A 12,205-nucleotide genomic window follows, 5' to 3' on the forward strand; every position below is an offset into this window, starting at 1 on the left:
TAGAGCCAAGCCAACACATGGATCAGTTGATATGTAACTCATATATTAAAGATCTCAGGGACTTCCTAGGTGGCGCAGTGGTTAAGAATCTGCCTGCCAATGCAGGAGACATGGGTTCAATCCCTAGTCTGGGAAGATCCCACACATCACAGGGCAACTGAGCCCGAGCGCCACAACTACTGACCCTGCGCTCTAGAGCCTGTGAGCCACAACTACTGAGCTTGTGTGCCACAACTACTGAAGCTCACGTGCCTAGAGCCCATGCTCCTCAACAAGAGAAGTCACTGCAATGAGAAGCCTGAGCACCGCGATGAGGAGTAGCCCCCACTAGCCACAACTAGAGAAAGCCTGTGCACAGAAACAAAGACCCAACACAGCCAAAAATAAATAAAATTTTTAAATAAAAATAAAGATTTTTTTAAAAAACATCTCCTTTTACTGTGTTCCTGTGTATGTCTGTGTGTGCTTCACTGGGTCAGCAACATATTTTTGTGGACAACAAATTGCAATGGGATGGCAAGGCTAATTCATGAGTATAATTGTCAGACATAGCAAAGTGATAAAGATATATTCTAGATACACTTGTCAAAAAGGGTTAGAAAAATAACAATACCAATAATATTTTAAATTCCCAAGAAAAATAATTGTGAAAGTTAATGCTCAGAGAATTCATGTTACTTTTAAATGGAGTATCAATATATTATCTCCTCTGCCAAAAAAAAAAAAAAAAAAAAGCTTGATGTTGGTGGAAAATCAGGAGAATTTTATGAAAGAAGATAAACCAAAGATTTGATGTACACCCAATTGTCATTCCTAGGCAAAAGGGAACACAAAGGACTCTCAGGTTCTTAAAGCCCCAGAGATTTATTAGCTTAGAAACTTTTTAGAGTGTGCACCAGAACCCTGCAAGTTGACTTAGAGTAGAAAACTTTAAAGAGAAGTTTGAAGAGATCTGGAAATTATTATTGAAACAAGTAAAGATTTAAAATTTCAGAATAAAATAATGAAATCAGTGAGAAAATAATGATTCTGATATCTAATTAATGTAATTATTGAGAAGATTGATAATGAAATTAATGGAGGCTAAAAAGAGGGGAGAGAATTTAAAATAGAGCAAAACCATGTATCTTCTATAATAGCACATATTTCCCAAGATAAAGACTTTTCATTAGATGATCAGCTCTAAAACTTCACCCCAGGGGAGGTGAGAAGATAAAGTGCATTGTGGTTGATTCCTGAAAACAGACTGATCTGATCACACAAAGTGAGGCATAATCACACAAAATTAAGTAGAGGATTCATGATTAATCATTGAATGGAAATTTTCTAGTATATCTGGGCAATTTTGAGCTGGTATCTTTGGAGTTTATGTTTCTCAAAGACTTAAGTAGATTAGAATTATTCTTAGTCTATTAAAAAACCTCCATCTCAGTTTAAGTCACAGAGATGAAAAGGTGAAAGAAAATATTAAGGTGTTTTGATAGAAATGCAATGGAATGTTAAAACCTTTTTTGATAAGGTCATCAAAAAATGGACGCAATCTTAATGTACTATTGTTACAATATCAAGAATGAGGGAAAGTCTCTTGATCAGTTAGATTATATGAGGAATATCATGTTGGATTATGCATTCCAAATTAATAAAATTTGTTCTGAGTAAAACAATTACAGAAGCAAAATATTAAAAATCTCTAAAAATTTTTCACGTGAGTAGAGAATACTTGAAGAATGATTTAAAAAATGACAATGATCTTCAAATATCTGTAGGACTTTCTTGTAGGTGGAGGATTAAATTGACATTGAACAGCCCTAGAAAGTGAAATGTAAAACAATGCTAGATTGTTTCGAGAAAGAACTTTACAAAACCAGTACTGCTCCCAAATGGAACAGGCTGCTTGAGAGACTAATATATTTAGCTGTCATTCAAAGTGTTCAAACATATGCTATAATCTGCAGAGAGGTTTCAGGAATGCTATGTATGGCTATGCCAGGTGAATCTGAAGTAACAAATAGCCCTGAATTTAGAATCTGGGCTGACTATTGAGAGATATTTTGAGAGGAATTTTGTAATAGCCTAATCCTAAAAAGTAGATATGAACTAGACCTCTGGTTTAGAATAGCCAAACTGCTTTTTCTAGCCCTCTGACGGTCATCTAAAAGCGTTGGACATACCAGGTATATTGAGTTACTGTCAAATGCACCACGTTTCTTTAAAACTGCAGCTCGTTACATCTTCCTCAGTGACCCACACAGTGCCTTTTGCATAGCACATATTTCATAATGCGTCAGGAACTGAAGCTTCAGTGCTTTTGTCTGTGCCCCATGGTTTATGGCTGTAGCTTTAACTCATCAGTATTTGCATTTCTCTGCCAGTTTTTAGAATATCCAATGAGCTGTGATAGGAAATACATTCATTAACAAATAATTTTTTGCTACTCAGCATGCATGTCCATTTCCTCCTGCTAAATGAACTCTGAATTTCATTCAAATAGTCACCCCTCATCTGTGCAGATCTGTATCTTTGGGGAAGCACATCCAACCTAAAAGTCTAGGAAAAGGCCCTGGTTGATTTAAACTAGTCAACAGATCTCAAATTCCTGGCCACAGTGATTTGTTGTATGGACACATGACCCACACTAGACGATGAGATTTGAAATGTTTCCCGGGGAATGGTGAGAGACACTAGATGACATAAATATGTGATGTCTTGCAACTTGTACAAGAATTCCAGACTCCAAGAGGGACGTTATTAAACATGGAGTGGGCAGAGCTGAGAGAACTGCAGACAAATTAAGCCTCCATGGTGATGATCCTGGAACTTCTAGATGAAGGCTGGCTTGGTGTGGGGGGTTCTGACATGAGCAAACAGAAGCATCCTAGCAGATAGGGAGGCTCAAACACATCCAAACAGTGCAGTGACAAAACTTTGAATGACGTTTAATTTTCATGTATCTCAACTCAGGTTTTTCCCCGCATCTCCTCCTCTGAACACTCATTCGTGTTTCACGTACAGGTATTTCCCAGGTAAAAAGTACTTTTCATTTCTCCATAGCTTTTCTTTAAATTGTTTCCTTTACTGGAGGGGCCTCTTGTTGTCTTTCATGACTCAGTAAATATCTATCCTCTTTTCAATCCTTGTCTTTCATGTAGGCTTGAGTGTTGCATCATCAGTTGGTATATAAAATCTTAGTAACACACCTATTGTAGCACTTACATTTGGGTATTGCATTGTTTATGTGTCTAACTTTCTTGGATTTTTTGAGATCATAATTTAGTTTCTGATCCCTAAGCTCAACCAAGTGACTCGTTAGTAAATTATGAATCAATGTATGTCCCCTAGTTCCTAATCCTCAAAAAGCAAGTTATGAGGTTTACCACACGTATCTTCATACTTAGAAAGTAATTTTTACTTTTGATCTGTGTTCAATAAAAATTTTGACTCATGCCCCATCCATAAATCCAGTTTTGATCTCTTTTTATGAGACACAGCACTTTTTTCAGTGACACATTATAGGATAAATACATTTTAAAAAGGAAAGAGGCTTTCCAAAGAAATTTAGCGTTAAAAAAAAGATGCCAGTATGTTGTCTGCGTGCATGGGCATCTCAAAATTTTAATTGCTTTTTACTTCAGAAGGTTGTGATGTATAAACATTTTACAAATCTGATCTCAAAAAACAACGATTTGAATAATCTGTGCTTTAATATAAAAACAAAACATTAATTTGTTCAGTTTCTCACACAACGCATTTATTAAACATTTCGGTCTCAGTAGTTTCTTAAGATTGTAACATTTAACCTTGTAATGGAGCTAAAACCAGTTCTATTCATGGGTGTATATTATGGACTTTTGAACAACTTTAAGTAAAATTAATGCCACTGTCATTAGGTTGTGCTTGGAGCAAAGACAAAGAAACATCAACTCATTCTTTCCAACTAATAAAACGTCTAATGATGCAATTTCTACTATGACATTATTTTAATGTTATTTTCATAATGTTAAATATATATTTGCTTCTGTTTGTTACTGATGCTCAATATATCGTCTCTGAACATTAGCTATTTTCACGTAGTTTAGCTTCTAAATATTGAATTTTTAAATTGGGTTCCCCCCAAAATCCTGAAAAATAAATATCTGCATTTAGCATTTTTTTTTCTCTTGCCCTCAACTACGAATTTTCAATCTGACATGACTTATCAGGGAATCTGTATCAGGAAGTACAGCTCTTTAAGATACCTTTTTAGAAATAAAAAATAGCTACCTTAGCATCAAAGAGGGGATTCAGAATCACTGACATTCTGAAGGAGCATGTGCTTTGATTTACTGTTCCCACCTGTTTCTTTTTTTATTATAAAGTGGCAATTTATACTACCAGTAGAAATATACATTTATAAAGTTCTGCATTCAAATCTCTTTATCTTTGATTACCCAGGACTAAAGACCAAAATCAAATAAAAACTATATAATATATCCTTATTTCAGAAGCATATGTATATATACACATATATATTTGTAGAACAATCCACTGTTTTAAGTGTGATTCTGATTTAAAAAATGCTATTTACAATTTTATGACAGAGGAATAATCTCAGCTTTTTATGATGTTAAAACGAGAGGGGATTTTTATGCTTGAATGTCTCACCTGGTGCAGATGAAATTGAGCCATATCATGGAAAACCTTCCCAGAGCATGGCCCTATAGACAAAGCCATGAAGGTAGAAGAGTAGATTTGCTATTTCTGGGCCCATGTTTTAAAAAAAATTACTGTTAATGTAGTCATTCTTCTCCCACAGGGAATTAGTGGTTCCAGATTAGGACCTCCAGACTTTTCAATATACAAGAAGACATTCTTCATCCTTTACTTTTGTCTTAATACTCTCATCTCTTATTAGTGGCACCACAGGACCACCAATCTCTATATAATACCTACCGACGGCATTGTCATTTTCTTAAATAGAACAATTCTTCTAAAAGCTATCTGGATTAGAATGAGACTCATAAAGCATCATCATTTGCATCAAGTTGATGTCTCTTTATTGTGCCAATCCATAATGACTAAAAATGTGCTATGAAATCCATATGTAAAATTCGAAATCCAACTATTACTGTGATCAAGAATAGGCTGGCTCGCTGTCCTCCAGTTTCCTGAAGCACAAAATCTTTAACAGCAAACAGAACTTCAGCACCATTTTGTTTCTATACCTCAGACTTCTGGCTTAAACACTGAGTAAGGTCTGTTGACCAGAAAAGTATTTTGTGAGATTCTCAAAAGTTTTGTTTTCATTCTTGAGCCCATTGATTTTGAAACATGTTACAATAAGGACTCAGAATAAATACATTTTACCTTATATTTACACAGCCAATTACAAAGCTTTACTAAAAGTAGTAATTTTCCTGTGACTACCCCAACACATTTAAGAAAAAAAAAAAAAAAACACTTATTTTATTTATAGGAGAATAAGTGGTGGGTGAATTGAGACACAGAAATTGGAATGATGAAAATCAAGGTAAAGAATTATTTTACTTGGAGTAAACCTGAAAAACAAACTATTTAAATTGGCTCATATTTTTGGAGGAAATAGAATAATTATATGTGTATATTTGGTAATATTTTGAAAACCTAGACAGTGAATACTGACTTTTGCTATGAAAGGTTTTATATACTTAATAAATAAACAGCAGTTAGGCAAACATGGGCCCTGTGCTCTAAACCATAGTTTTTGTCGAGTTAATGTGTAAAAGAGTATGAGGTTTCCAATTTATTCTCTGAAATTAAGTATAACTTAGACAAAGCTGATTTTCAAAACATTTTACTGTGTTGAACATTTGCTTAAATGATATGAAGAAAAACAATATACAAATTGGGTAGTTAGAACTGTTTCTTCAGTGCCATCAGAAAGGAGACAGATGTGAGTCTAGATGCTGAAGGATGAACAGCCATTGAAAAAACAGGGAAGAATTTTGTTGGAGATTCATATCTCTATCATATTTTCCATGATATTTAACTAGATAAGATATATTCTGTCATGAAATTATCAGTGTAACTGATAACCCTTTGTGAAACTGTCAATTGTGTCACTTGTGAGCTTTCGATGCCTAGGTATATATGTATATGACCAAAAAGCTCAACATTTTATGCTACATGAGCCTGTGACCCATTTTCTAGAAGCCTCTTTCTTATTTTTTCAAAGCAAATAAGGCTTTGTGCTTGGGATTTGTTTGGTCCTGGAAGTGACAGATGCGTTTATAATCAAGTTGAATTAGGAATGACAAGGAGAAGTACAACCAGATTTGTATTTCTGTCTTTCTTTTTACAAGAGAATTCTTTTCCTAGAAGAGTAACATTCCTTTTTTTATCTTTAATTCAAATGTCTTTATTTGTTCCTTTCCAAATATTTTGGTTAAACAACTATCTCTTGCAAATGTGTGTTCAAAATCCTTGCCTAGATGCATAACTTTTATTATTTGCACCCAATTAGACAAATTCCTCCATTTCATTTTCTGCTAACCTCTTGATAACAGAAATAGAATACTTGGTGAAGGACACAGACCACTACTGAAGAATAATGATTGTGTAGAGTGAGAGAAACTACATTGACTTTGAAAGAATACAGCAACCAATGGCAAGGTCATTGAAGTGAGGGCCTAGAGTTTCTGCAAAGTGTATATATTTTAGGGAGTATTTGGAAGAATACATGCTGGACTGTAGAGCTATAGGAGAAGTAACATGCTACGTCTTCTCATTGATAATATCCATAAATCTGCATATATTTTTTAACATTCTGTTTTGTTTTGTTTTGTTTTGATTTGGATGTCTCTACACCATTCCTGATTTGTAGGACTAAGTAGATCTATTTTTTTCCAAGGCAATTGTATAACGTTAATTTCTTCCCTAACATTTTTCTAACACTTTAGTATTCCTAAATATGCATTTACCCAGTCTTACACTGAGGGTTTTTTTTTTTTTTTTCGGACTACTTTAAGCCACTCACACAACCCTGTCTGTTGGAGCCATGGCTGTTAATTCGTATTGTTTCTCTCTGCCCCTGGAAAATTCAGTGTATTACAAGTTTCCTTCTACGTTCTAGGAGATAGACTTATTTTCAACTAGATTTATAAATGAGGATATCTAGTAACAAACAATTCACTGGCTTTGTAAGATAGTAAGTTAGGAATTTCACAGCCATGCCTCCCAATTCCTTGGTGAAGTTTGGAAAATGCTACATACAGAAAACTCTGGTAAGGTACAAAGGCAAATACAATTTGCTTTCACCAATTTCTTAGGATTTATTTCCTTATGTAAAACCCCTCTTCCTTCTTTCCTGCTGCAAGAGATGGTATAAAACTCTCTAAGACATCTAGACATACACCGATACTCTCAAATGTGTCCACGAAGAAAAAATCAGACCAAATGGCAAGAGCACATAACTTATTTATCACTGCTCAGGCATGGCAATGACAAAGAATTCCTAAAAGTTACTTCAGCTTTAAAACATGAATTTTTTTTCTAAATGGCTAAAGAAAAAAAATGGGCTCCTGAATTAATACCTTTGAAAAATACATGATATTCTCCTAGGAGAATCTGAAACTCTTTTTAGGAAGGAATAAAATCAGCTATTAGCATTAAATTCAACATAAGGCTACCCTTTGCATAAACCAATCTTAAATATTGATTTCAAGAATAAAATTTTAAACTTTTTGTGATGTTAAAATGAGAGTCCCGGTATATACCTTATAGGCACTAGAAGAAGCTATAATTCATACATGTTCAATATCATGGTAAAAAAAATTCCTAGAAACAGAATGTAATTATGTATCAATTTCAGATGCGCAAAGAAAATACAAATTCAAAACAAAACACACATCACAGCATTATCCAGAGTTTAAGCTATTTAGGGTATTACATCGATTTATAAGTTCAAGTCTCCAAAATCCTTTTCTTTAAGGTAATAACTTTATTTCATCTTTATAATAGTTATGTCTTCATTACAATTAGCCCTCTATTAATAACAACACAGTTTATTTTAATGCTTGTGGAGTCTTGATTTATTTTTTCCTCTGCTTTTAGGTGTGCTAATCTTTGTGCATGTGCATTTTCTACCACATTGCAACAGGCAAGCTTTGGTTCAATTTTCTTGTCCTACACAAGGGAAGATTTTGAGTGCAGAATCTTAGCCCCTAGGTCCTGGGTTGCCATTTTATTTTCCTCTCCTTGGGTGGATTTAGTGGAAGGAACTGGGTAAAGGGCAGGGGGAGAAAGGGAAGGGAAGAGGGAGGGATGAAGGGAAGAGTTCTCAGCTATGTTGAATCTTGGTTCACAACTTTGCCTCCATTCATCGTTGGTGTTCCGGAACTTTTCCTCGAACGCCCTTGTTTTTCTCCAATTTCATGTAGTGATGGCTCTCTGTACATACACACTGGAAGGCAAAATCACATCAATTACTCGTTACGATACTGGACATCAATTTGGCCTCAATAAACATAACAAATCTGACTTTATACTATATTGTTCACTCTCATCACGAGCTCTTCTTCCTACTGTGAAAACAAGTTTTAATTTAAAATATTTAATGGATACACCTAATTCTCTTCTAGTTCTTTCAGTCACAACCTTTTCAGGCTTCCTGAACTGCAGACACATGAGTGGTTTCTGTTCTCTTATAGATAAGGGTTTTTTTTTTTTAAGTCTTTACTGTCTACTAACTTATATAACATCATTTTCTTCTACAGTTAGAGAAGACATTGGGAGTGTAACATTTAAAGGGTAGAAAGAGATATTTTGTTTTTTAGCTTTCAGTCTTCAATCTAGTTCAGGTAGGGACAAAATTCTTCTTTACATGATCCTTATCCTTACCCTACTACAAGAAATACGACATTGTATCAAATTGAAATAGTTATTGCCAGCTTTCAGAGTACCCTACATAAGAAATGATAATGGGAGAGAGGACAGAGAAGAAAAAAAGACGCAGTTTCTCCAGTTTCTTCATATTTCCCTCACCTAATGTAATGAACACAGTCCATGGCTTCTTAGTTATTCATCAATAGGAAATGTGATTATGCAACCATGAGATTTCAGTTCACATCTATATAAACAGTTCCTTTCATCCCCTATTGTTTTGTCTGGCTCTAAAGCTCAGTCATCTGTGAATTATCATGGCTCTTGCTAGATTACTGCATTGAAAGAACAATATTTTTCAATTCACCGTTATTCTTGTAAGATAGCATCTATCAGCATATTGAGTACATTAAAACAGACTTATTTTACTGTTGTGAGACAACTGTATACGAGCATATGAAATATTTACCTAAATGTTAGGAGGAATTTTCATCCTTGACTTATGAACAGCTGCATACTCCCATCTATTGAACAATCTCTACAATACCTTAGTAATCTGAATGTCATTTCCAATCAACGTGCTTCCTCCCATGGGCTTTGGCCTGGGACTGGAGATCCGAGCATGGCCCTGAATAAGTAGATGGTGGTGAAGAGTACCAGTTTGGGAGCCGCACTGCCTGGGCTCTTGTCCAGTTGGATACACAATAAGCATCCAAAGATGTATAAGAAACATGAAGGAGCTGATCTCTTCATGAAAATTTTGAATAAAAGATTTCAGAGAGCATACTGACAAATTGTTTTGGCTGAAGGTATATTGTAAATCAAAACTAGATTAAGAGAGTTAAGATACAAGAAAGCTTCTCCTCAGACTAGCTCAGTGATGAGGAGATAGGTCTCTTCCAACACCTAAGTAGTAGGGCTTCTTAATGTTCACGTGCATTTGAATCACCTGGGGTATTGTTACAATGCAGATTCTGATTCAGAAGGTCTACAGTGGGCTTGAGATTCTGCATTTTTAATAAGTGCCCAGGTGATACCGATGCTGGCGAAAACCAAATATATATACAAAACGTGTTTGTTATGCGTATCATGTACTATTATTGCACATATATAGATTTTTAATGAGATTTTAATTTCATTATTTCAATATTTCAGCACTGAATGGTTGACCCAATAGCCTCAAAGGACTAACTGCTTTTGGCCTCACTAGCAAAGTGTACAGAGATACACAGGAAACTAGTTTAGAAAGAATTGATCCTGTAATTTTCAGATGGTGCCAGTAGGTAATTCAAGTTTCTGCCTTTCTTTGACAAAAGTCAGAAGATCCTTATGTAAGATCCTATTGAAATCTTGAAGTTCCTCAAGCCTAATGTTTCTTACCTATAGTCCTGTTATGGGCAAAGTGTCAAAATCCCCCAAATTAAATAATATGTTTATATATGCAAAATATAGCCATTTATTTATAACTGCCTAGTGCACAGGGGAACGCAGAAGAAGTAATAACGTGATTCAGTTGGAAAGATACTCAGATGATGCCATAAAGTGGTTTTTCCCTATTCTGTCACCTAATCAGTTGTGAAAATCCCCAGACCTGACTACAGACTGCTAAGTCAGTCTCAAAAAATGAGAAAAATCTGAAAAAAAATACACAATAGATTTTGGCACATAAATTTCTTAAACTTCAACTTAGAGGTACTTGAAGAAAATTACTCCTTAATTTCCATTAAATAATATATTTTATGATTATTTATAAATTTAATTATAATTGTAAATTATAAATTTAATTATAACAAATTATAATATAATATATAGATTTTATATTATAAATTTAATTATAATTTTGTATCTGAATTTTTTAGTGTTGCAGTTTCTTTTTTGTTTCCTTATATCATAGATTCTACTCAAAAGATTTGTTTTTAACTTTTACCTTTTTTTTATGCTATTTCTCACTTACACATAAAACACTTAAGTTGTGACAACACAAAATGTTGCCATTATAATTATCACTGCAGATAACTTTTCTAACAGCTTAACCCTACTGACATCCAAGTATCAAGTCCCCAGAGAGTTTTCCAAATTGGCATGCAAAAGTTTTCAGTGTTTCAAAAAGAACACAACTCACTAGTGTCAGCAAAATGTGCAACGTGCTCTTCTTCTAGGACAGCTCAATCACTAATTTTCCAATATTTCCATTAAATGGAGTAATATAATTCCAGGTTTTGAAAAGAAACTAGTTCATATATCTTAGCTAAAAAATTAAGAGTAATAAAACCAATAGATTCATTTAATTTCTTGGGCTTTCATTTTCATTGTTATTTACAGGCTCCTCCTGGATACCAAGAATACTAACTTGAAAAGCTGACAAATAAAAGGATATGAATCTCAGTCAAATTTTAGAATTAAAATGTAATTAAAAGAGCACGATCCAATTAGAAAGCAAAAAGAGGAAGGTCAAAACACTTCTCTTCAGTAACATAACTTCCTTTGATGGTTGTATTAACACTCCATAACTGGTGTTCTAAGCAAATGGTGCGTAATAAAATGATGACACAAAAGTACAAGAAGAAAACAAGAAGGCCTAAGTTTTCTACAAAGTGCATTAGAAGTCCAAAATATAAACCCAAATCACTGTTATGAACACAATAACCACAATGAAAGTCTTTTAAATAAACCTTTAATCCCTTCAATAAATCTATTATTTCAGAGTTTTCAAAGCCATCTTATTTATTTATTTTTTATAGGCAAATTGTCTTTTAATGAATTGTACCAACAGACAGAACTTTACATTTAACCATAACGGGGACTTGGACTCCTTCCTGGGCACTGACTGATCACAGAGGAACTAGATTCTAGTGTAGAACCCAAGCTGCCATCTGATTAGGAAGATTTTCCTGGATCCTGCTGGGGAGTGCCCAAACCTGCCCAAACGGAAATTCAAAGCCATTTTAAATTGACCAACTCATTTGGTAATTATGATAATCAGGTGAATAAAGTAGGTGAGAAATTCTTATCACCCTTTTTTAAATATAAGAGAAACTAAGCAACTTCCCTAAAGCCAGATGGTGAGTAGTAGCAGAGCCAGATGAGAGTGTAGGATTTCAAGGTCCTAGTCAAAAGCTCTAAATAAAAGCAGAAAAATAATTCATCGAATAAACTGCAAAAATGATTCCCTTACACCAGACAGTGTTTAAGTTATTTCCATATATTAATCTAGATCCAAGTTGGCCTCACTTCTACCAAATACTCCTAATATCATCCAAAAATGGTCATGAAAACAAATTATTTATAGAAATAAACAATTAAATAACAAGTATTGGCAAGTAGGTGAAGAAACTGGAACCACTGCACTTTGGTGACAGGAATTTACAAT

General features: G+C 34.3%; 1 protein-coding gene across 2 annotated transcripts in view; it reads right to left on the reverse strand.

Moving 5' to 3' along the window:
• Positions 1-6,356: 6,356 nt before the first annotated feature.
• Positions 6,357-12,205, reverse strand: part of FGF12 (fibroblast growth factor 12) — a 526,043-nt gene continuing 520,194 nt past the window's right edge. The window contains exon 6 of one of the 2 annotated variants that reach the window (XM_057739036.1): positions 6,357-8,416. In XM_057739036.1, the coding sequence (XP_057595019.1) occupies positions 8,298-8,416 (119 nt within the window). In that variant the 3' untranslated portion in view covers positions 6,357-8,297. The remainder of the gene's footprint in view (positions 8,417-12,205) is intronic. The other variant, XM_057739035.1, reaches the window with a different exon arrangement.

The sequence above is a fragment of the Hippopotamus amphibius genome, chromosome 6, assembly GCF_030028045.1.
Source record: "Hippopotamus amphibius kiboko isolate mHipAmp2 chromosome 6, mHipAmp2.hap2, whole genome shotgun sequence".
Taxonomy (NCBI): Eukaryota; Metazoa; Chordata; class Mammalia; order Artiodactyla; family Hippopotamidae; genus Hippopotamus; species Hippopotamus amphibius.